This window comes from Crocodylus porosus, unplaced genomic scaffold, assembly GCF_001723895.1.
Source record: "Crocodylus porosus isolate Cpor-Errol unplaced genomic scaffold, CroPor_comp1, whole genome shotgun sequence".
NCBI lineage: Eukaryota > Metazoa > Chordata > Crocodylia > Crocodylidae > Crocodylus > Crocodylus porosus.
The window spans coordinates 1,259,414-1,283,759 of record NW_017728944.1 but is presented as its reverse complement, the minus strand read 5'-3'; the positions used below and the strand labels follow the sequence as shown (position 1 = coordinate 1,283,759).

The window sequence follows — 24,346 nt, the reverse complement described above, 5'->3', positions numbered from 1 at the left end:
AGCTACTGTAGAAATCTGAGAAGAATGCACTGAATTCAAAACCTTGTCTAAGTCTATCCCAACCATGCAGTTGGTCCAATAAAAGATACCACCCACAAAAATCCTTGCCTCTAGCATACTGTAGGAAAGATTTTTTTCCCCTGACATTTAACTCCAGTTTTCCATGTTGTTACTTGAAAATAGGATCTTCATTTCTCCAACATCCATCCACTGTAGCTCATTACTCACCAGGGCTCTCAGTGTCTGATGTCACCTTAAAAGGGTATGGTGCAGTCTAATGGTTTGAGCAGGGGGCTGGAATACAGGACTCTAGGGTGTAGCTTCCATCTCTGTGTTTGGAAGTCCCATCTTTTTTGCTTGTGGTCAATGGAGTGATGATGATGATGATGAAAAAGTGGGGATCCTATTTTTCATGTCAATCCTGCTGATGGTAATGGTGCTTTAATAAGGATTGGTAGTGTTAGAGTGATGTTGTAGCCATGATAGTCCAGGAATTATGTGAGGCAAAGATTTTTTTCTGTGGTATCTTTTCTGGAACCAACTGTGTAGTTGGGATAAAGTTAGACCAGCTTTTGAATACCAGATATTCTTCAGGTGTTAGGTTTAGGGCCACATACGGCTGTGGGTACTAAGGTTGTGCAGGATCCTGACATCCAGGACAGGGTGGTTGTTCAGGGATTGTGAGACCTTCTGCTTACTTTGTGTCCTATGACCCACATCCAGTAAGGAGCTATTAAACAGCACTGAGCAGTTTATCCAAAGTAGCATTTCTAGCAGGAGTTGTGTGAAGAATCAGGTATGGTGACACAAACACAGGACTCTGAGCCAGGAACTGTAGGATGAAGAATGTCTTTCATTTGAAAACTTGTCTAGCTGTATCCCAACTAGGCAGTTGGTCCATTAAAAGATATCACCCAAAGAAATCCTTGCTTCTCACTTGATAAGGATTGGCATCTGTGAAGAGCTTTGCATCTTCACAGCACTGTGTCAGCCTTACTTAATATTCACAAGTCCTTTGTAAGATTGATAAGTACCAATGCAACCATTTTACCATGGGAGAAACTAAGATAGTGAAATTGTGTGTGCCCCATCCCTCCTTATAACTGTCAACCCAGAGGGTGTCCACAAAGTCATAATGGAAGAGTGGAATCACGGGGGTCAGATTCAGGCTCGGAGATGATAGCTGTCTTTCCTTGATTAAGGAAGATATAATGCAGAAAGGTAAGAATTTGAGATACCCCTCCAGGATCAGAAAGTGAAGAATTCCTGAGGGGAAAAAAAGGGATAAACTGGTACAAATAAAATGCACAGATAGGAATCATGCTAACAATTACAAGGGATTCTCCAGTTGTGGCATTTGCAACAAGTGATATAATAGAGCTTCCCCTTGGATACAAACTTCATTTTGTTGCTGTTGTTTGTTTACTAAACTAGATATTATAAAGCACCAAAGTCTGACATTTTTGCAACGGTTAGTTTGTGTTTTGTGTTTTTCCCATCCCTTAAAGGACTGAAATTTGGAAGAAATTACCAGGGGAAAAAAATTATCTGTGCCTGCTTGTTAAGTATTCAGACAAGTTTCTAACAGTTCATTTTGTTTCTGGCTGATGTAAAATGATCAACATATGGTATGAGAAGGAGACCTGAAAGGAACAGATTTTTGGTCCATTCTGAGAGAAAAACACGGATAAACACAGATTTTTTCTGTTTAAAAACCAACTCCTCGTTCTTATAAAACAAACACCAAAATCTGGAGTGTCCTTAGACAGGGGAATGTCTTTGGTTGGGACCTTTGGCCCACCCCTTCCAGGACTCTGTCCCACTGATGCTACAGAGAAACAAAAATAGAAATACACATCCATGACACTCAGAGCCAGTTACATGGGGCTTGTTCAGAGGAAGGTAAATATTTTTTCATAACCCCTGTAGAACAGGGCTGTGCAGCTGGTGACCCCTGGGCCATCTAAGGCAGCTGAGAGGTTAATATGCAGTCCACACAGATACTCCTGGCCCCACTGCTCCAGTGGCTGGAGTGACCAGGCTCCCCACCCCACCTCACCTTCCTTTAGCTTCTGGTTCTTGCCTTTGCTCCTGAGGATGGGGCCAGATGGCAGGAGGGTGCTGCGTACATGGTGGAGGGTAATCTGGGCTGCCTATGCTGTAAGAGGTGAGTCTGTGCTGCTTGTGCTCCATGTGCAGTGGGAAGAAAGTGAGCTGCCTGGACAGCGCATGTGGTGGGGGAGGGCCGGGTTGTGCGCACAGCTACAGGAATGCTGGGGGTCCGTAGCCCATGTGGCATGCAGAACCGCCACCATCAAGAACCTGGACAGCTCTGCTGCAGGAGAGTGCTGCTGCACCCTGTGCACCCTCCCTCATGGGGAGGTCTGTCTGTTTTATTATTTTCCCTTTGTAGCACCTGATGAAGTGAGCTGCTGCGCTTACGGAAACTTACGCATCTCTGAATGAGTTAGTCTGTAAGGTGCAAATCCACCTGCCTTCTTGCCTTATTTCCCCCATGAAATAAAGGGGCTGGAATGCAGCTCAGATTTGGCGTGGCAGCATTTACACACACTGGAGAGGGCAGTCACATTCTCTTTGCCCTGACTCCATAAGGAAATAAAATGGACTGTCTGAACTCCATGCTTTTCAATGTCTCCATTAGCCCCTTGCACCAAGTTTCATTGATCCAATGGATTTTTGGTAGCAGAAGGTTCCCTGCACCACCCAGAAGTGGCTGCATTTATTTGCAAGAACTTGGGTTCAAAAGATGTTGACTCAATATTTGATCTTGTATTGTTTCAGGGATAAAGGTTGTGGCATCTAGTAATATTGTTAGCATCTGGGCTAGGCTTGAGCCAAACCTGGGCTGCCCCATGTCAGCAGTCCACCAGGGCACTACTGTTGTACCACACGCTCAGCGTTGCAGTGTTTACTACTTGGATGCAGGGGTGGGGAGCCTGCCTTGTGAGGAGAAATGCTCTGGCAGCATAAAGGAAGAGGGATTGTAATTGCATTACACTCCCACGCAGCTGCCTGTGGTTTGTGCATTCATTTCCCTTCCTCCAACTTGCTGCTGCTCTGTCTGTTTCCCTTCCATTCCCTCTGACCTTCCATACCTCTCTACCTCCTGATCCATAGCGCTCACTATTTATCCCTGCCATCTCTCTCCCACCATGCCAGTCCCTTGCTTGTGGCTCCCCACAGCCCCAACTCTTCCAAGCCGGCTTCTTTTCACTGCCAGGATCCCTTGGAGAAGACCAGCTGTTGGTGTGGACTGGGGTGGGAGGGGGTAACTTAAGCCAGCAGAATAATGTCTAGGAAACAGCCACAGCTTCCCAAGATGCTAAGCACATTGCTCCTCTCAGGACATTATCAGATCAGCTCTGCACAAACAGACCCATGCTGGAGAGGGGAGCCAGACTGAGGTCTGGTGAACTCTCTGGGGAAGGAGAGTAGCTTCAGTGACAACCATCTCTCTTCCCCTAGCAGGATCTACAAAGTGTTTCCCTAAAGGGCTGCCTTCTCCCAAGGTCCCAGCTGCAGTTGGTCTGGGGAGATCACTTCACTCCAGCCCCCATGTCAGAAGACGACGAGTAGGGGGCATCTCCAAGAGCTTGGAGCTGCTTAGATCTGGGTCTTTGGCTTGAACCCATCTCTAGTGTCCAGTCTAGCAGGGAGGGGAGGGAAAGCAAGCTTCTTCATGCAATGGGAGGGTCACATCCAAGTGAAGTCACCAAACTGTGGTGGGGCTGTGTCCAGATCACCACGTTCTCCAGCATTTTTTCTCTCCCTAGATGCCTGCTTCCAGTGGCATTGGTGCTCAGAGGGATCAAAGGAATGTTGTAGGGTCATAATCCTTCTGTACATGGGGGATCTTGCAAAGAGACAAGACAGGAGCCAAGATCAGGCACCTTGTGCTTCCTGCTGGGGCAGAAATTGCATGAGAGCTGGCTGCTCCAGCTCCTTCCCTCTCATCTGGGAGCAAGAATGCAATACGCAAAGGGTGAGAAGAAAATCAATGAACCTTGATTGATCTAGGGTTTGAAATAAAGGATCAAGGGTGGTTCTGATGTCCTCCAGACTGGATCCTCACCCTCCTATACTGTGGGATCTAGCACTGAAAGCCTGTCAAGACTTCAAGGCTGTATTCTTGGCCCTGCCACTGATCAGCTGCTTGACCTTGGCCAAATCACTTGTCTCCCTGCCTCATTTCCCCAGCCTGTATGGCAGAGATGAAGCATGATTTGGTACGTCAGTGCTGCAGACACAGGCACCTCTGACTGTCAATGATAGATGGGTTCTAATAATGGAAAAATCTGTCTTGCGTTGGATGTCCTGAACTCCCAGATTGTGCTGCCTGAAGACAATCTATCTGGGGAATAAGGCCAGGAAAGAGACAGTTCTTAGGAGGGGTCCACCACTCTCAACAGCAACAGAGGGATCAGTTTTGAGCCCCCTGTCTGGGCTGGAGAGTGGGGTCCTCCCTCCCCTTTGAAACTGGGATTAAGTACTGTCTCTTCACCTCAGTCTCCTTGCCCTGCAGTCATGAGCTAACACACCACAGCTACTTCTCCTGGATAGTGAACTAACAGGGGTGATGAGACATGGGGGGGCTTTTGACAGCTGCATCCAGCTGAGTAGTTGCAGCTAAAGGGAATTGCTGTCTAGGGCTGTGCTGGGAACCGTGAGAAGAGCATGGGTTGGGGTGGGTGTCTCAACTCAGTTCTGATTGGATTGTGAGGATAACTGTGGTGACAAACTGGATCAGTTGCTGGTAGACTCCCAAGAGACCTCACATGAAGTTGTGTCATCATGGAGAGAGCTATGAACCATTGATTGAGAGGAAGCAGTGGGGAGAACCTGTCACTGATCCATTCATCCAAAGGCTTCAGGCTCCAGGGATGCCCACCTAACACCATTCCTCAAGCCAAACCAAGCACTTGAAGGCTCATTTGGTACACTCATCCGGTTTCCCCAAACCATGGCCAGAGGGAGCTATTATCTTGGTAGCCAATGCAAGTGGGTATCTCTCGGTGCTACCATTCACTAGTCTGGTGTTGGCACTTCTTGATGCTTAGCCCTTGGGGCTGAGACAACAGAGCAAAGTGGCAGGGCAGTTAGGAAAGAGAGGCTGAGGAAGGGCAGATGAGTCTCATTCCAAATGAACCACGGATCCCACCAGCCATGTGAGTTTTCCTCAGCTATCTCAAGACGTGAATGCAGGCTCATTTGGTGTCCTTTCCCATGACGCTTTGCACCCACCATTATTCCCCAGTCTGTGCTGGGAAACAGAGGCTCAGAGGGAGCAGGAGTGAACCACGGTGAGACATGGTTTGTTTAGAAAAACATTGAGTCCCCAGAGATCCCTAGAGGAGGTAGGGTGCTCTCAAGAAGGTTCAGGCAGAAGAAACGGTGAGAAGAGGTGGTAGAAAGGCTGGCGGTCTTGTGCTCCAAGAAATGGAGACCTGAGCTAGCTGGAGCTACATGTGGTCATGCCACAGTACACACAGTCAAGCAGGGAGGTGGAGCTGTCTTGAGTACGGAGAGCTGCCTTGGGGGCCAGTACCATTCCCAGCCATGCCTCCCTGGCTGTGCATACATCCTGGGCAGTAAGGTATGGATGCCCACGCTGGCTCTGTTGGGTGACAAGGTGATCCAGTCCAGCTGGGAACCCCTTTCTGTGCCCTCAGAAGCATCCCTCACACAACACAAGGAGGCAGCCACAGGTGCCCCTGCTTCCTGGGTATGAGGGGCATCCCCAAGTGTGGAACCCATGGTAACCAGTATGCTTGGGACCACAGGGTACCAGCGAGCATCCCACCTGCCCCAAACCCTTAGCCCTGGGGGGAGCCCAGCCTGGCACACCTGAGCAGATCCAGAGCCACTTTGCCAACTGTGCCAGCAGGGTGTGCTGATCTATTACATCCCCAAAGCCACTCCCATCCCCCAGGGGGGAAGGAAAGAGGCACCCAGCCATTGGCAAGCCCAGAACTTCTGCCCAGAGGGGAGAAGAGACAGGGGAATTGGAGGAGCCTTGGTCCCAGCGAGGAGCTGGACAGGGAACAAGGACGGTGCCTTTATTGTAGGGAGGTCCCCTCCCATAAGATAACCCCAGCTGGAGGCTTGGCCTGGCCAGAGCTGAGGGCCCTGTGTGAGAAGGGCCCTCCTAATGCCACCACCCCTCAGCCGAAGCAGGGCAGCCCCTGGGGCCCGTGCCATCCACTTGCCAGCCGGGACATTGCCCCCACAGGCAGGGGGTGAGGGCGGCTCTGCCCACCCTGGCCCCGAGGGGACGAAGCCAGCGCCCCCAGCCCCGCGGCGCCTGCTCAGGCCGCCCGGCCGGGGGTGTGGCTCATTGTGTCTGCCGGGGGAAGGGGCGGGCGATGCTCCGGCTCGGGCCGCAGGGAGAGGGCGCAGCGGCGGCGGGAGCATGAGGCCGGCGTGAGCGGGATCCCAGCCCCGGGGATCAATGGTGCAGGACGGCAGCATGTCCAGGACGCCGTGCAGCTCCAGCCAGGACATCCAGATGGACGTGTTCGAGCACCCGGGCCTGCAGGTGACCGCGGGCGGGCGGGCGCGGCCCCCGGCGTTGCTGCCGGCCGGCCTCTTTCCTCGGGCGGCTGCGGGGGGAAAGGGGGCTGAGGCGTGTGAAGGGGACCAGTGTGTATGTAAAGGGTGTGTGTGTGTGTGTCCAGAGCCCCCTAGTCCAGCGGGGCTGGGGGTGGAGAAGGGAGGATTTGACCCATTGCTGGTGGGGGTGGCTGGGGACTAACCCCCTCCCTCCCCCCACCAGGGCTCCACCTTGATGAAGAAGCTGCTGGATTTGCCCCTCCTCTGCCAGGCCGAATTGGGGTGCCCCCAAGGGTGCAGATGTGGGTGGAAGGAGAGGAGTCTCAAGGCACCCTGGGAGATGTGGTGCCCACCTAACCCCCCTTTGCAACAGGTAGCAATGGCACACGGGTTGGTGCCGCGCGCAGGAGAGGGAGTGGGCGCAGAGCCCAGGAGTGTGGCCTGGTGGTCAGGACACCTGGGCTCTAATCCCTGCTCGGCTTCCGGCTTGCTGTGTCACTGCTCCATGCCTCAGTTTCCGCATCTGGAAAATGGGGCTGACTCGCTGAGGGAGGCTGTGGGGCCAGTTGGGGTTGTGGGCAAGGCAGCTTCTTCACCAGGAGACTGGCATTTAGTAAACTGTCCCAGAAGTCACCATGTCCCCATCATGCCTTGTTTACTGGCAGCATGGGGTGGGGGGTTGGTTGGGTCTAGTGAATGGGCCAAGACGACCTCACTGATACGATGAAACTCAGCACATCCTCCCCATTGGCTCTGCCCACACCCAGCTCTGAGCCTTTCCATGGAGACAATTCCAACTTTGCTTTAAACACAGAGGGGCTTTGACACGGAGAGACTTGGGGTTGTGAGTGCGGAGCAGGGACCCCAAATGTACCTTGACAGTACCAGTCCTAAATGGGGAAAGAGACCCAGGACGAGCCTCTACTAGTTCAATGGGTGGCTCTTTAAATGGCCGTGATTAACCCTTTGCAACCCTCAGAGCTTCCCCCTCCCTCCTCCTTCCTCCCGGATGGTGGAGCCTAGCCACTAACTGCGGCCACAGCAAATGTGAGCCCTGGATGTTCCCTGATTAGAAAGACCGGAGAGGGGGAGGGAGGAGGGAGGAGGAAGTTCCTAAAAATATCGACTCCTGCCCTGTTCAGGGACCATGCATCTCCGGGCTGGACAGCAACTGGGCCCAGCTGTCCCTCGAGGCATGCCTGGGAAGCGGCTGCCTCATTCCGAGACCAGCTCTGCCCTGACACGTCCTAACCATTCTCCATGCATGGAAGGTCCTGACCTTGTCAGCAGCTTCCGGGGGAGCCCAGCCCAGAGCAGAGGGATGTCTTGGGCACTGTGATGACCCTCCGTCTCCCTGGCAAGGAGGTTTAGCAGCAGAATGGTTCAACCACCAACCTCCTGGCTCATCCAGTCCCAGTATCCTCCAATAGGAGGCAGCGTAGGAACTGGTGTCAAACTGGTTACTAAGCCCAGTGGGCTCCTTCTGTCCAAGCCCACTGAGGAGTGTTTGGAGAGAGAAAGAGCCTGATAAATGTTTCTATTTGAAGAGGAGCCACTAGGTTATGGGCTGACTCAGTAGGAGCAGGTGTGTTGGCCTGCTGCATGCATGCTTGCATGCATGCATGTATGTGTGTGTGTACGCATACACACACTTGCCTGGCTGCAGGGGCCTGTGTGGGTGTGTGGAGGGAGAGGACTGGTGTGCATGGTGAAGGGGGAAGTGTGTGTGGAGGGTGTTGACAAGGACGGCTTCTGTAGTGTGTGAGCATAGGAAATTGTGTGTGCAGCTCTGTTTGCAAGGGGGCAGGTGTGTGTATAGCTCTGTGAGTATGTGGGTGTAACTACACAACTACAGGTTGTGACATGCGTGCAGAGCCAGGGGGTAGGAGCCTGCATGTGTGCACACTCAGAGAAGTGTACCCTGCACTGTGTGCATGGCATTGGGGTTGTGACTGGTTCAGGTCCTTCCCTTACCAGATACAGACTCCCCTCACACCCTCCCCACAAGGGCTGGAGCTGTCTGTGCTGTCCCAGGGTCTCTGGAGATGGGGACAGGGTGACTTCCACACAAGAGGAAGCTGCTGTGGGTGCCCAATATGGGGAGGAGGGGGCACAGAGTGTTCCCTTTGAGGGGGGGCAATCTCTCACTCCAGTATTCAATCAGACCAGAATGGCACCACCCCTTGAAGTGTAGGCCAAAGGGTGGTGAGGGCCTATACTGGGATCCCTTCTCTGGCCTCTGGATCCCAGCTCAGCAGTGGACGATCACTGTGCTGTCTGGCAGTTATAAGGATGGGGGGGAGCCCAGCACCCCATTCAGCAGGGACTGGATCCAGTCGGCCCCACATCCTCACTCTCTCCATGGTGATTAGTCCCTGTGTTCATGCCTCTATTTCAGTCCCATGCCCCTAGGGATGATGTTGGCTGGGGGTAGAGTGGGGAGCTACTCTGTGCTGATTTAGTTGCCTTGCTTAGCCTGGTTGGGAGCAGTGGAGCCCAGGAGTGTGTCCCCTGAAAGAGTTAGATGCCCGGGTCTAGTAGCCCTCCCAAATATACTGATGCAGAGGCAGAGCCTACCCCATTCCCAACCTTCTTGGGACAGACACTTAAGCACGTAAGATTGCAGGACATAAATTAGGAGCAGATCTCCTGGTCTCACTAGAGAAGCAGTTCAGCCCCAGATTATTTCACTACCTCCATATTTGTCACATCCTGCTAGAGCTCAGCACCCCAGCCTGGCTGCCAGCTCTAAATAAGCATCTGCCTTCATCTTCCTTAAAGTGAGCCTTGCAGCAAGCATGACTGCACACACCTCACTCTTTCCCTCAGTACAGGGCACTGACAGTCAGCCCAGGGTATCACCCCATATACATGCACCTTCCCTCCCAGGGGGGCCTCCACCTGCTTCCCTCCTCTCTGCCTTGATTAAGCTACTGACTCCTCTGTGCTGATCCATGGGGGGGTGCCAGCAATAAGCAGGCTGTTATCTGGGGGTGCCTCCCACTCCCAGTCCCTTCCCAGGGCCAGGGCAATGCGGGTTCTCCAGCAGCCGCTGCAGTCAAGCCCCTTAGATCTGGTGTCATCTTGCCTTGCCTGCTGCACCCCTCCCTGTTTCCATCGGGGTGAGCTGGCATGCCTGGCATTGTAATTAGCTCTCCCAGTAATTAGAGGCTGGCTGTAGCACTGCATGGAGCCAGATTGGTTGTGAACCTGGCAAGGATATTAAAGCCCTGGAGCAGCCAATTGATTGGTGCTTGTATCAGATGACCTGGCAGCGCTGTTTGCTGCCAGAGGCCTGGATGGCATATTTGGCTGAGTTTTAGAGAGTGATCTCTGCCTGCTTTTAGCCCTGTCTCCCTTCTCCCCACACTCTGAGCGAGTTCACAGGAGCTACCAGTGTTGCCTGCTCAGTCATGGGGGTTGCCTCAGAGGGAAGAGGATCCTACAGGCAGGCCTAAAGAGAGAGAGATATCCTCTGGGGACCATGCTTCGGGTCTGCTACAGAGATTTTTCTAGCAGAATAGATGCTCTCAGACCAGCAGGCTCTTCTGGCCTCCTGCTGTTTCCAGTGGAGACTGGCACACAATACTGGAAAGACATTTTCCTGTCCTTTGTGTTGTGATACTCAACCATAAGAGGAGGGGTTCCTCCCTGCCGTTGCTCAAAGGATGCTCTGAACTGTGAGTGTGGATGACTCTTGCCTGTCTCCTGTAGCTTGCATTGCTGCCCTTTCCCATATATGCCTCCAGTGTGGTCACAGAAATAGCTTATAGTCTGTAAATTGGAGCAGGACTCCTGGGTTTTGTTTCCAGATCTCCTGCTTGGGTGGCTTTGGGTAAACCATGCTGCTATGCCTCAGGTTGCCTCATCTGTACCTTGGGATTTAGGACACTGACTTGCCTCCTAGGTGGTGGTGGGAGGACCATCAGACTAAAAAAGGCCTCGTGGACTCTAGAATCTAGTGTCTTTCCACTTATTCAAGGAATCTCCAGCATCACCGCTTGAAACCCTCGCCCACAACTACAAGACACAATACCCGAAACACTGCCAGCATCCTATAATGTGCCACAGAAAATAGATAGCACAGAGACAGGGGCACTGCCAATGCCCTGCCACTGCAAGTAGTTGGATAATGTATGTTCAGGAGCTCCTAAGAAAAGGACCATGTCCCATGCTACAGAGGAAGGCAAAATACCTCAGTCTGTGCCAAGCTGACCTAAGAGAAAAATTCCTTCCCACCCCATAATGAGGTGATGGGTCTGACTTTGGGCTTGAAGATTCAGTCGTGCTTATCAGAACACTTCAGGAGTCTTCAGCGTCCTTCCTCGAGGAGTGCCATGAGTTATTTATCCTCTGCAGCCAGTGCCTGCTCCCCTCTGCCTGTGGGGCCCCATGCACTCGCTAACCAGGCCCCCTTCTCTCCCCCAGGGGAAATACGGCAAGCGGAAGAGTCGTTTCAAACGCTCGGATGGCAGCACCTCCTCAGACACAACTTCCAACAGCTTCGTGAGACAGGTACAAGCAGTGGGCAGGGGTTTGACTAGCTTTGGTGTGCCTTTTCTGAGTAGCACTGGCATGGAGCCCCAGGGGTACTTGTGTGAAAGGTTCTCTCCAGGGGACTTGACATGTTTTTCATCCTTGATCTGGCAGCAGGTGGTGATGGCAGGTTGCTGGAATACAGCAGCAGCAGGCAAGGGGGACAGCTCACCCCTGGCTGGCCATCCCCAGTGACTATAATAACCTCCTATCTAGTCCCAGCTCAAGAAATTACTGCTTAGCAGGGCTTTGGTTCCTGCTCAGACCCATCCCACTGTGTCTCCAAACTCTCATGTTTTGCAAAGAGCAGAGCCTGGACCCCTTTGTGTTAAAGCAACAAGAAAAGACCAAAGTGAAGTGTCCATGGGAGAGTGTGTGGGGTGCGTGACACCCTTTGTAACCCTGAGACCAAACCCAGTGCCCATCTCTGCCTGTGCAGTACAAATTTTAAAGCTGCAGGACACTGAATCCAAAATGTCCCTTCTGAGACTCTGCAGTTTGGGTTTAAATGACTGGGGTACTTCAAGCGCAAAAATGACTTCTTAGCAACCAGTCCATATATAGTCCCCTCTGGGTGTGAGTGGTGTGAGCACAGAACTGGAGTCCTGTGAGCCCTGCCTCGTGGGAATCGGTGTAGCTGGGTGACGATGTTGTTCCCTGGCCATCATTGGGGGCACAACACTGGCAAGACCTCATCTGCTTTGGTTCTGTGGCCCCAGGGAAAGCCTCAAGCCAGCTCCTTCCAGGCTGCATCTGGGAGCAGGGAAAGGTTGCAAGAGCTTCAGGAGGGCAGGGATCAAAGCTTGAAGGCCTCTTTTTATTCTGGATCCACTCTGAGCTTTGTTGTTGCCCGTGGCAACACTGCTTAGTTGTAACCACGTCACTGCTGTGGATGTGGGTTGCTCCATGCAGTGGTGCATGCTGCTAGGGTGAGCTGGACTTGGTGGGGGCGGTGCTGGGGTTGGTGGTGCTGGCAGGGGCATTGCTGGAGCCTCTCTCAGCAGCCCAGCACAGCTCTGCCATGGCTTCTTGGGGCTACTTCTCCTATTGGGTTGTTTGAGCTCTGTCAGCAATCCTGCCCCATCCCTAAAAGCTGAGGTCTCCTTGCCCAGCCCGTGCCCCTTGCTGGGAGAGGCCAGAGTGGAGCAGCACTGGTCTTTCTGCTCCCCCCTACCAACTTCTTCAGAGCTGTTGCTCCTCCCCTCTGCGGGGTCTTGCTGAGGGAAGGAGAGAGCCAATTATTAATCCAGGAATGTAGCAGCTTGACTCAGCAGGGCTGGAGCTGACAGCTGGGTAGAGCCTGCAGCAGCACCCCGCTCCCACCCACCACCACTGCTACCACGCCTGCCTCACCTCTTCCCTCCACAGGCACATGCATGTGCTCAGGGCCAGTGTTGGGCAGCAGCCCCTCTCCCCCACTCCATTTTAGTTGCCTTGGCTCCAAGCCCCCAAGACGAAGTGGCCTAAAAAATATCTCCTCAGCCTTCCCGGGAGTGGGGAGTGCAACAGTCACCATAGCAACCCTCCCTTCCACGGGGATGGCCAGCCTGGAATAGCATGTTAAATGATGAAACAGCTGAGTCCTGGCCTGTGCTGGGTTGGGGGGCCCGCTGGGGGGCAGAGGGACAGAATGAGGGGCATGGCTCCCCCTGTCTATTTAGAGCCGAACGCCTGTGTCTCGTGTGCTGGGGGGAGCCCCTGGGGACCCTGCTCTGGCTTCTAACCCCCCTACCCCCCGCCCCGAAGTCAATGGGGATGGGCTCCCTAGGCTGCAGGGGAGTGTCAACCCCCACCCCCTTCCACCAGGGGGAGACAGGATCACATGGGGCAGAGCAATAGGATGCAAACAGCCCTCTGGTCTTACCCGTGCTGGCTAGTGGGGTGACCTTGAGGCACAGCAGAAGCCGAGCAGCCTGAGCAGTCATTTGAGGCTGGTGCGGGGTCCTCTAGGGGAGCAGCAGTCCTGCTCTGCCTTGCTCCAGGGGGGATGGCCTAGTCGCCCCCATTTCTGGCCACAGTGAGGACTAGGGGGCATGGAGCCCTCCTTGCTGATGCCTCTAAATCCCAGCTAGAGGGAGGGGTCCTGTGATCTGATCCCCACTTCACCTCCCTTCCAGCAGATGAAGGGAAGGATGGCAAGTGGTTGTCATGGCAATGACATGGGAAGATGCTGGGGGTGGGGGGCGGGGCACTTAGATGGTGAGGATTCCTGCAAAGAGTCCCCCATGCAGTGGGAATTTAAAGGGCCAGTTTGTCTTGCATTAGTGCCACACACAACCAAGGGCTTTTTGACTCCTGTGCCCATCCCAGGGGAGCAAGTTGGTGTGGGTGTGTGTGCTGGGGTAGGAAAAGCTGAAAAGGTGCCTTAAGGTAGGTGCTGGGCCTGTCTGATGACTGCAGCTTCCTCAGTGCAGAATGGACTAGACTGATGGACACACACCCAGGTCTCATGGGCTTTGCTCCTTGGCTAGAGCTAATTCATCAGCTCCCAAAGACCCATCCACCCTCCTCCTCTTTGGGGTCCCCTCTCCCGCACCACCAGAGATGGGCCTGTCAGGATTTTTGGCTCAGACTGCCTACCCTGTCTTCACACCCATCTACCCTTGAAGCTGGGGGAGTGAAGCTTCGGTCAAAATCACTGTAACCTGATGGATGCCTTCAGATGTGGGTCTCAGTCCAAAGTCTGCCCCTGCCCCAGGTGAATGGTGGGGAAGAAGGCTGCTTGGGTGCAGGGCGAAGTGATGGAGCAGGGGATGGGTTTGGGAAAGGGTGAGCAGGGGAGGAAGACTCTTTAGAGCAATGGGGTGTTTTTAGTCCAGGCCAGGGTGTGTCGGAGTGGTTTGGGGAGGAGTGTTGTATGGGTGGGGATTTTCAGTAGCCTGCAACTCAGGCTGATTCATGCAACCCTAGGCCTGGGAACAGGCCTTCCCAGCTGTACCCAGCAGAGGGCAGTATGAGCTCATGATCCATCATACCCCATGGAGGGGCAGCCCCTTGGCATGCTCCTCTCCTCCCCGCTTCAGGGGTGCTGCACTGTTCATTGCAGAGCAAACCCCACCGGATGAGAAAGAGGCAGGGCTGTCTCCAGTGTTGCTCCCAAGGGTACCTAGTGCATGGTAGGTTGCCATGGGATACATACATCTCCCAGCAGCTATCCCAACAGGGAATAGGGGAGCCTCAAATGGGATACTACCTGGATCAATCGGGATGCAGAGCTCAGCTGAGACTTGGATTGGAGGGATGTTGTACAGGACCCCCTCAAACAATATTAAAGTGGAGACCCTTGCAAGCTTCTGTTTTGTGGGGCATTGGAGAATACAGGGGCCATGGGTGTGTGGGGCCGACTCCTGTGCTATCTGAGTGTTGAGCCTGTGTATGTGGGAGGGAGAGGGTTAGGGGGGCTGTGGCATCTGGAGCTGTGCTGCCCTCTGGTGAATGCTCTGTGCAGAGATGTGCACTTCCTTCAAGGAGAGGTCTATTCAGGTCACTCCTTGGAAAATTCAGAGGGGGCCAGGACTGCCCAGTCCTGCAGCTGAGTGAACTGGGGCAGGACCCATGGAATCAGAGGGCCCAGAGGTAGCTGCAAACCCAAGGGCAGAGCAGCAGGGGGCAGCCCAGCTGCCTTAGCCAGAGAGTTGGAGAATGGGGCTGGATTGGGAGGTGTGGGGGCTTTTAGCAGTACTCTATTCCCATTGTCCTCCAGCTGGGGCCTCAGGGCCTGGGAGGGCTGTTGGGGTGAATATGGGGTAGTGGTCTGGACAGAAGGGTCTCAGCAACACTGGGGGGAGGGGGAAGAGTTGATACCAGGAGGGTTGTGAGTTGGGAGTGAGGGCCATTGGTAGAGCCACTGTCAGGCAGGATGCCAGGCAGGCGTGACATCGTTCCAGAGCCCCTAAGACCTCTGCTAAGCTTGGAGCACTTAACCAAAAAGGCTGGCAGGACCCAGTATACTGTGCTCCCTGCCTGGCCCCCTCCCTTGGCCAGAGCAGAGTGCTATAAAGTAACCCTTGGCACAGACCAGCCAGCACCCCCCCCAGCCTGCCCACTGGGCTAAATATACCCCGGCAGGTTGCGAATGTCGCACTCTCAGTGTAACCTGAGCCCCATCAGCCCAGCAGCAGGGCAGAGCCGCCCCTGCTGCCCACTTGCACCCAGGGCCCAGCCAGCACCAGCAGCATGGAGACACCCAGCAAAGACCACCGCATTGTCCTGGTGAGCACCCCACCCCTGTTGACCCTCTCTGTCCCCACCTTGTTGCTTTCCTGCATCCAGGTCTCCTCAGGGGTTTGCTGCCCTTTGCCTTTCCTCCATGCTCTGTTTCTACCTGCCCAACCCCCTCTGGCACTCAGGGGGACCCCACCAGTTTGGGGGTATCCCTCCACTTCTGCCGCCCATGGGGCCCAGCTGGCCTGGCCTTCAGGGGTTTGAGGTAGCTTTTCTGAATGTGACCCAGCTGGCGGGACCCACTAGGGATGGTGTCTGTGAGCCTCGTGTCCCCCAGCCTCCTACTTTACCCCCAACCCTTCATTCCATTCCCTTGTCCCCCTGCATCCTCCACTACCCCATAGCCTCTCTGATCACCACAACCTCCCTCTCTATCCCTCCCTCTTCTGCTCAGATGGTTTCCTAAAATTACCCTGAGAATGAGCCAGGCCCTGGGGTGGGAAGGGAGAGGGTGTTTCTGTCTCTCTCTCTCTCTCTCTCTTGCACATGCGCGCACACGCACACACACACTCTTTTACCCCCTTCCAGGAGGCTAGGGGTGGCAGCTTTGGGTCAGGGAAGGTCAGGATGGCTTGCAATGTGGGGAGATGTTGGGAGGGACTCCTGCTTGGGGTGGGACAAGTAGGGTTGGTGTCCTCCCCCAGCCTGGGAGAATGAGCTAACTGGGGCATCACAGTGTGAGCTGTACAGGGGGGATACTGGTGTTTGGGGGGCACTGTGTAGAGCACTGTAGAAGGTCTCCTCTCTCAGTTTGTGCTGAACCCCAGTGACCCAGCATGGAGTGAGTGGGTACTAGCAGTGGGGGAGGCTCAGGGTGCCAAGGGGGCACTGAGATTCAGGGGGTAGAAAGAGGGGTTTGTTGGGATGGAGGGGGCTTCCCTTCCACAGTGTGCTCCAATAGTACTTTAATGGGGTGATATATGTCAAGGGCAGGGTCTTTCCCCACCTCTCCCCTATCCTCCATTACCCTTGAGATTAATGGATGCTGTGCTACAGGATGGGAGCTCAGTGGAGGGTGTTGTCCCCTCCACTAGGGATTTCCAGTGGCTGTCAATGCTGACCTCACTATCCCAGCATGGCGCTAGGAAGGAGGGGGGACTGTCTTTTGATGAGATGTCAGACCAAAGCACTATTGGGCTGTCAAAACTCCTGTTGACTTTGTTCCTGGGTGCTTTGAGGTAGCTATCTTGCTTCACCTTAGAGGTGGCTGCATGTCACTAGTGTCACACAGCAGCAAAGTGCACTGGGAGTCTTGTGGCTTGAAAACTGGGAATATTAATGGCTCCTTCTTGGGGAATTGCCCTCTGGAGCCTGTGCCTCCTAGAGCTGAGCCCTAGCTACTTTTCCAGGTGGAGATATTTGATCCCAGATCAGCAATCAGTTCAGGCTTCAGATTTATGGATGGGTGAAACGCAGGAGAATTTGGGACCTCCTGGGATGATTCTACAGTGGGTGGGTTTGGAAAGTACGATGTGGGAAAGGAGTTGTAAGAACCAAGGGAGCAAAATCTATGCATGAGCAGAGGAGGAAATTCTCACCCTTCCAGTGACAAGAAGGCAGAAAGGCAGGCAGAGGTTGTGGTTAGGGAGTGGGGCTGCAAGATCTCTGCTTGAAACCCAGGGTCTGCCACTGACTGTACAGCCTCAGTCAAGTCACTTGGACCTGATTGCCAGGGTCCAGTATTTGTGGTTAGGGCTTTCCAAGGGGCCACAAAATTGCAAATCCACCCCTGAGTTCTGGAAAACCTGACCCTACACTTGCCTCTGTGGCTCGGTGTCCCCCTGGGGTCCTGCCCCTAATTTGGCATTCATTAGTACATGGTCAGTCCTTGAGTTCTGTAGGGTGGTGAGTAGCTCAAGACAGCCCTGGTGGCTTTAGTTGCTCCCCCGCTTCCACCCCAACTTCCAGTTTTGCCTCCATCTGCTTGGATCTGGCATCCCTGGTACTAGCAGATGTTGTTACTGGCAAAGTGAAGGGCATGCCTCTTGACGTTTGGGCTGGGTGCCTTCCTGAGCCAGGGTCAGTGGGGAGAGCTCTCTTCTTCCCACTGTAGGTCCCAGCAGGCTCTCACTGGAATGGCAGAGTTTGTCCCACCAGTTGTTCCCTTAGCCCATCCTGCTCCCTGAGATTGCTCCAAGATGGGTGGGTGATTCTTCTCCCCAGTAGCACTCACTTGTTTCCCAGTTCCCCCACATTTTGCAGTGTTCTGTTTCTTAGTGGACCACGCACACATACGTACCAACTGGGCCACATGCCGATTCTAGTAATATATGACACTTGCTCAGCACCCAAGCCAATCACGTCCCTGCCCCACGTCACCGGCTCCTGGCTCTCTCCAACTCCCGCCTGCCAGTCCCTGCTGTCCATCCGAGGCAGGGGAGTTGGGCCGCACTGCCTCATAGAGATTGTGTCCCCTAGGCTGGGGGCTCCCCTTGTGCTCTTTCCTGGATGGGGCAGGGAGCCTCTAAGACCCACCACCGGGCTCCTACACCCTCCATGCAGCCAGCCCTGCTGGCTGCAGCTGCCTCCCCACCTGTGGAAGTCGCCCGTTAGCTGCATCTCCCGAAGCCGACGTGCCCCATCCGACCGGGGCCCCTACTCCCAGCAAACTGCCCCTCCTTAACGTCCCCCGGTCCCAGGCAGGATGTATCTGTATGGGCTGGATGACTCGGAAGTGGTGAGTACAATCCAGCCTTGGCTTTGGCCCCCATTGATCTGGACTGACCCTTTTTGGCAGCTGCTAGATAGACTCAGGGGAGGGGCACACTGGTTAGTTGCCTGTCTCTAGGGGTGAGTACCTCCTGCTCCCCCACCACCACCTCCAGCCGGGTCTGGCTGATGTTAATCCCAGCTTGGAGAGGTCTGTCCATAGCACTTTTATTACAGCACACGGGCTCTGCTTGGAGTGGAGGGGGAGGTGGGGTGAGGAGGGTGCTTCAAAGGGGAGTGTCTTCGGAGGCTGGGGCTGAGGGGCCATGCTTCCCTCCCTGTGCTCCTGAGGAGGCTTCTTGAGTCCCGACCAGTTCTGGATGCTAGTGTAGGCTTGATTTCTCCCTGGCTGGGCAACAGTTGGGAAAGGGGGTCTTATTATCCAGTTCCTTAGAGCAGTGCCCCATCCAGATTCCCAGTGGGTTGTGCACTCTGTGCTGGCAGGGGAAGGGGGTCTGGGCTCTCTGCCTTGCTCCCCCCTGCTCTATGACCCCCTCAGTGAGAGATCCTTGCCCTGTCTCCCAAGGTGTATCTTCAGAGCTTATAAGATACAGTCTCTGTTATATATCAGTGTCCCTTGAGACCCACAGCTTTCTTCCCACCGGTTTGTTCCCAGGAGCCCCATGAGGGGCAGGTCAGCCTCCCAGCTCTGTTAATTTTTGACTGCCTGCCTGAGGCCCTGCCTGGTGCTGGAGTCCAGCTTAACCAAGCTGGTGTCTCCCAAACAGGAGCAAATTCTGGCTGAGTGGCTCTTTCCTGGTCCCGCTCTTGGCTGGTCAGGTCTCATGCCACAAGGGGGTGACTTGGATTCTGCTGAAGGTTTGACAGCTCTGGGGATGGAGAGGGGGGAGAGATGCTCCCGAGGGAGCTCTGAGAGTAGCACAGCATTGCAACCATCTTGTGCTGTTCCCCATCCCCAGTGACACTTGTTGGCTCCATAGGGTCACGAAGATGTTGGTGTCAGGGAGGGGAGATGCAGGACATTTGTCCCGTCTCTGCCCCAGCAAAAACAGCAGCAGGGATTTAGAACCCAAGTCTGTGATTAAAGGGGAAGACCCCTTCTGTTCCCACAGCCCCGTGGAGCTGACTGCCAGCTGGCCATGGGGCAACTCCAGCACAGCCAGTGTGGGTAGATAAACATCCTGCCAGTAGGAATGCCAAGCTGAGCTTGAGAGTGTGCTGTCTGTGAGCACTGACATCTGGGGGCCTGAGCAGAGGCAGCTGGACTGATGGGGGAATGTTTCTCTGGGCTGGTGTCCCCCTCTGGGAGGGGATGAGGAGGTGCCCTGTGACCTACCTGCACATGGAACCATGGGCTTCCTGCTGATGCCATGAGCTGAGCTGGTCCATGAATAGAATGAGTTTGCTGGTCCTTATGTCCCATTAGGTCCAGAGTCCCAAGTCATCTGGGTTCAGGGATGAAATAGCTAGGGGAGGGGCATTGTCAGGTCGGGGCGGGGCAGGGGGCAGTGCAGGACTGGTGGGATAGAGGGGTGTTTGGGGAATACTGCAGAGACCTCTCTATACTGGGCCTCTCAAATTACACCCCCCTTTTAGTTTGATGCCCTTTCTTTACTGATCAGGTTCTCTGAATGCCTCCCTTTGCCCCCTGCCCGGGCTATACCTGTGGGGCTGGGGCAGCCCCAGTCTGCCAGCCCTGCTACCCTCTGAGAATGCTCTATGCTGGTGCCACACAGCCCTGGTGCCTCTGTTGACATCTGCTGCCCCCCATGGATTATTCAGAGTACCTGCCAAGGCTAGGAAGACCCATCCTTTGTAGCCAGGGGCTGAATTCTGGCCTACCCCCACCCCCTGCCTCCTTCTCACATCTCTGCCCCATGCAGGGGTGAGGTCCTGGAACCACCAGAACACAGAGGCTTATCCCCACAAGGGCTGTGCACCTCCCCCTTGACCACAGTCCATCCCACAGACTCTTTAAATCTTCCCTCCACTGGATTCCTGGGTCATCCTGCTGCCTTGGGATCACCTGGCTTCATCATGCCTTGCTGCTCTGCCACCCACGCCACCTGGGAGCCGGGTTCTGTCCTGGGTTCTGTCTTTAGCTCTGGACAGGGAGTGGGATCTCACAGGTGAGAGTGAGAGGAAAGTCTGGGATCAGGACAACTGTGTTTTACCTGCAGCTCTGGGAAGGGAGAGGAGTCTAGGCAGAAAAACCTGGGAGAGAGAGAAGTGGGAAGAGAATAAGAGGACTCCTGGCTTCTGTTCCCAGCTCCAGCACAGTCCTTGTGTGGAGCTGTCCTGCCCTGTTGTGACTTGCTGTCCTGTTTCTGTACCCAGCTGCTTCACAACCCCTTGAGGGGAGGCAGAGCAGTCTGGGTGCTTATCAGCTGAGCTGTGCGGGTGGGACCATACTGGGGGTGTGAGACAGTGCAGAGATCTGACTCCCCCTCTCCTCCATCCCCCACATCCCACGATGGCTCAGAAATTCATTGACCAGTGTACGGCATTGCTCTTTTGGAGGCTGCATTTGTGGTTCCCAAATTGCCTCAGACATAGCCTGCACAGACAGACTGACTGAGAGATACTGCATGGTGTTTGGGGAACTCATCCTCCAGGCCAGCTGCAAGGGTCTAGAGGTGCCTCACTCCATCACCTCCTGGCCTGGGGGAAGCCTCTATCAAAGGCAAACTCCATCATTCAGCTCCAGGGGAAGGGAAGGGCAGGGACACCCCTTCCCCCCCACTCCAGATGGCCCCTGGAATCTCCTCACCCATTCCCCCATCTCCTGAGACACAGCCTGTTCCCATTCAGGAGAGAGCTTCATGTGTGTTTCTAGCCCCCACTTCCCCCATCCCTTTTCCTGCCCATGGTGGAATGTCTGTTTCAAGGTCCACCCCCCCCCAGCCCCCACATCAGGGGCCTACTTCTTCTGCCAGTGGCATTGCATTCACCAGGTTTAACAAGCCCCCCTGCCTCGGGGAGCCCGAGTCGGGGCTGTCCTCCCCTGCCCGTGCTATCACGTTCCATCCCAGAGCTGTGGGAACAGCTGCGTCTGTCCTGGGGAACTGCTTTAACTCTCACAGCACCAGCCTGTCAGAACTGAAGGGGGAACTGAGGCACAGAGACAGACTCCAGGTCACCTGATGCCACACAGGGAGTCAGCAGCTGAGCTGGAAATAACCACCCCCATCCCACTTCTCACCCGCTTCCCCCCACCAAAAAAACCCTAGTCTAGGAAAGAAGGGATGCACCTCTCTGTAGCAGCCTTTCTGTAACCGCTACCCTAGACCTCACTCACATCGCAAAGTTGGAGGAGAAGCCTGGAGGTTCATTAAGTCTCCCACTGCTACGGTACCTGCAGGCATGGTGCCCCTGAGGCCTGAGCTGTGCCCTAGTTTTTCTGGCTCAGGCCACAGCAGTTCTGCTCCAGGGGCTGGGCAGGAAAGAAACTGCTGACTGGGGAAGGCAGGAAGCTGTCGCAACAGCCCCAGGTGGATGGTTTCATTCCAGTGCTCCCAGAATCCATGGCAATGGTCTTGTTACAAACTGTAACCAGAGGTGGGCTCTAGATCGCAGGGCATTTTGTCTTGGGAAGGGGGCAGTGGGACATTGCTCCAGCTCTAGCCTCAGCCCTTGTCCTGTGGCATGGCCACAGATAGGGTTGTGCTCCTGCTGAGCTTACTGGCCATTGGACCATCCCCTGCCCTTCCTGGGGATAGTTGTGTGGGGAAGAGGGCTGCAAAGCGCGCTGACTTCCCTGACTCTGGTCTACTCCCCCAGGGCTCTGCGGAGTCCTACACCAGCCGCCCCTCAGACTCGGATGTGTCCCTGGAGGAGGATCGTGAGGCTCTGCACAAGGAGGCTGAGCGCCAGGCCCTGGCACAACTGGAGAAGGCCAAGGTAGGACCTGAGAAAGGGGAGTGGTGGCCATGGCTGCTTCTCTGTGAAGCCTGGACTGGTAGGGTTCCTGTGCCCATGCCATGGGGCATTGGCATGGGAGCTGGGCATGGCACTTGCCCATGCCCAACTCCCCCTGGCCCATCTGCCTAGAGAGTTGGGCCAGCTCATGGCACAGAAGTCACAGAGCCATTCAGCTCATGCAGGAAAGGCTTGTGCATTTAGACCCAAACATTGCCCATTCTGATGGAACACAAGGGCATTGCATGCACCCTCCCATCCTCACGCTCCCCCTGCAGCCATGTGCAACACCAACCCCATCCTCCAGCCAGATCCCCTGGGCTGGCTTGGCTGGAGACCTCACTGGAAAATACAGCTTGTTCCTGGCCAGGTGGCTGGGTACAGGCCCTGGCTGGCACAACCTATGTGCCTGTGCTGGGCCACTTCATCCACTTCTACCTGTGTCTCATTGGCCAGTGCCAGCTGCCCTGCTGAAAGGACTGGAGCACCCCAGTTGAGAGTCCCTCCCTGCTGTCTCTCAGGTCCAGCCTGCAGCCTTTTCTCCACTAGCATGCACACAGCCCTGCTCTTGCCCCGCAGTCCCAACTCTCAAGTCCCAACCTGCCAGCTTCCTGTAAGAGTCGCTGCATTTCTGACATAGTCCAGCTGTGATGCTAGGATCCCCTGCTCTTGTCAGTTCCTGAGCCCCATTATAAACCCCAGCTGGGGCTGTCTTCACCCTTCCTGGCCCAAATGTTCTAACCTGTCTGGTTGTTGCTGGCCCCAGGCCCAGCACCACCCATAAATCACAGGAAATGGACAAGGTCCTACAATCAGTTAATTCATTTAGCTAATCTTGATGAAACGTCTCATCGACCCAGGCTGGGTCAGGGACAGAGCACCGGTGCCAGGAGACTGCGGGCTGGCACTGCCCCACCTGGCGGCATCCCAGCCCTTCCATTACACACCTTGGGGCCAGCCACCAACCAGAAAATGCTGCGGAATGGGGGAGGGCCCTGCCCTGCCCTGCCCATGTGTGCAGGAGGTATACTCTGAGTAGAGGAAAGAGGGGATGCACCTCTCTGTAGCAGCATGTGCAGAGGGGGGCTCTTGATACCAAGGCAAGGGTGATGCAGAGCCCCCCTAAAGCTTCTTCCAAGAGGCACTGGACCTTGGGGGTCGGTCCCTGTCCCGTAGAATGTTTTCATCCCCTGTGGCAGGGAGATGGGATGCATTGGCTGGAATCACTGTCTCCATTCTTAGATGTACCCCACCAACCAAGTCCCTGTCATCTCTTCCTGAGGCCCAGGCACTGTTGGGTCCAATGTGAGGATATGAAAGCTACCCCTATGGGAGTGGTGTGGGGTCCAGCAGTTACAGCAGGAAGGGGCTGGGTGCCAGGACTCCTGGGTTCTGTTCCCAGCTCTGTGTGGCCCGAGACATACCACCTGTTCCTTTGTGCCCCCCTGGATCCTAAGCTGAGCTTGAACGTGCAGCCAAGTAAAGCAGCCCTTGATGCCCCAACTCTGCCCCCACAACTCAGTCCACTAGCTGAGTTCCCCCTGCCATATAATGCCCTCTGCTCCACATGGCCTGCCAAGCCAGAGCAACAATCTACAGGAGGGAGGAAGCTGTCAGTTCTCAGGAAATGATCTCTGCCTTGACTGCACAGACCCAAATGTTAACCAAAGTAATTAGCTAATGAGGTTCCTGCCATTCCCCACCTCCCACCCCACCCCCTTGGCACAACAGGCTTCCAGGGCACTGCAGCTGCAGTATTCCAATCCTTAGTGGCTGGCACACATCAGAAGTGTAATGTCCATTAGGACCCATGCCAGCCCCTCTTGTGGACAGGGACTGCTGCCATTAAGACAGCTCTGCATGGGAGTGGATCCAGGAAAGGCTGGGCCAGGGGGAAGTGGAGGCCTGGGGCCCCATGAAGAGTTCTGACATTTTGGACTGGGGGTCCATGCTTGGCTGTGTCCTGAGAGCCCTGTGGCACCTCACATTGAGGAAAGGCAGCGGCTAAGCAGTCCCTTAAACAAAGGTTTTTGTCCCTGATCTCAAAGGCTTCCCCTGGGTACTGTCTCTGCCTGATCCTGGAAAGATCCCCTGAGACGGGGACAGTTCACTTTTCCAGTCCCTGCTGACCTAGCAGTTGTGCCCAAGAGCTATTGAACTCATCACTCTTGCTTCCCCCTCTCCCCATCACACACGTGTGACAGTGCCACTGCCTCAGTGCTAGCTGGACTGGTTTCAAACTAGAGACCTACTGGGGACCAAAATCGAGCTCCCAGTGCCTCTGAGCCAGCCAGGAGTCTGCTTCATCCACCCCTCACTCCCACATGCATGGTTGTTTTCAGTCACTGTCCTTCAGCTGGATCTCAGGGAACAAGCAGCTGGGACACCATCCTGGGCTTCGTATCCTTTGACCCACAGCCACCGGGGG

The 24,346-nt window shown here is 54.8% G+C and overlaps 1 protein-coding gene across 2 annotated transcripts in view; it reads left to right on the top strand.

Annotated features, from left to right (window-relative positions):
* Nucleotides 1-6,363: 6,363 nt before the first annotated feature.
* CACNB1 (calcium voltage-gated channel auxiliary subunit beta 1) overlaps nucleotides 6,364-24,346 on the top strand; it is a 33,183-nt gene continuing 15,200 nt past the window's right edge. The window contains exons 1-3 of one of the 2 annotated variants that reach the window (XM_019550273.1): nucleotides 6,364-6,556; nucleotides 10,999-11,085; nucleotides 21,781-21,900. In XM_019550273.1, the coding sequence (XP_019405818.1) occupies nucleotides 6,470-6,556; nucleotides 10,999-11,085; nucleotides 21,781-21,900 (294 nt within the window). In that variant the 5' untranslated portion in view covers nucleotides 6,364-6,469. Of the gene's footprint in view, nucleotides 6,557-10,998; nucleotides 11,086-15,225; nucleotides 15,319-21,780; nucleotides 21,901-24,346 lie in introns of those variants that run through there. The other variant, XM_019550274.1, reaches the window with a different exon arrangement.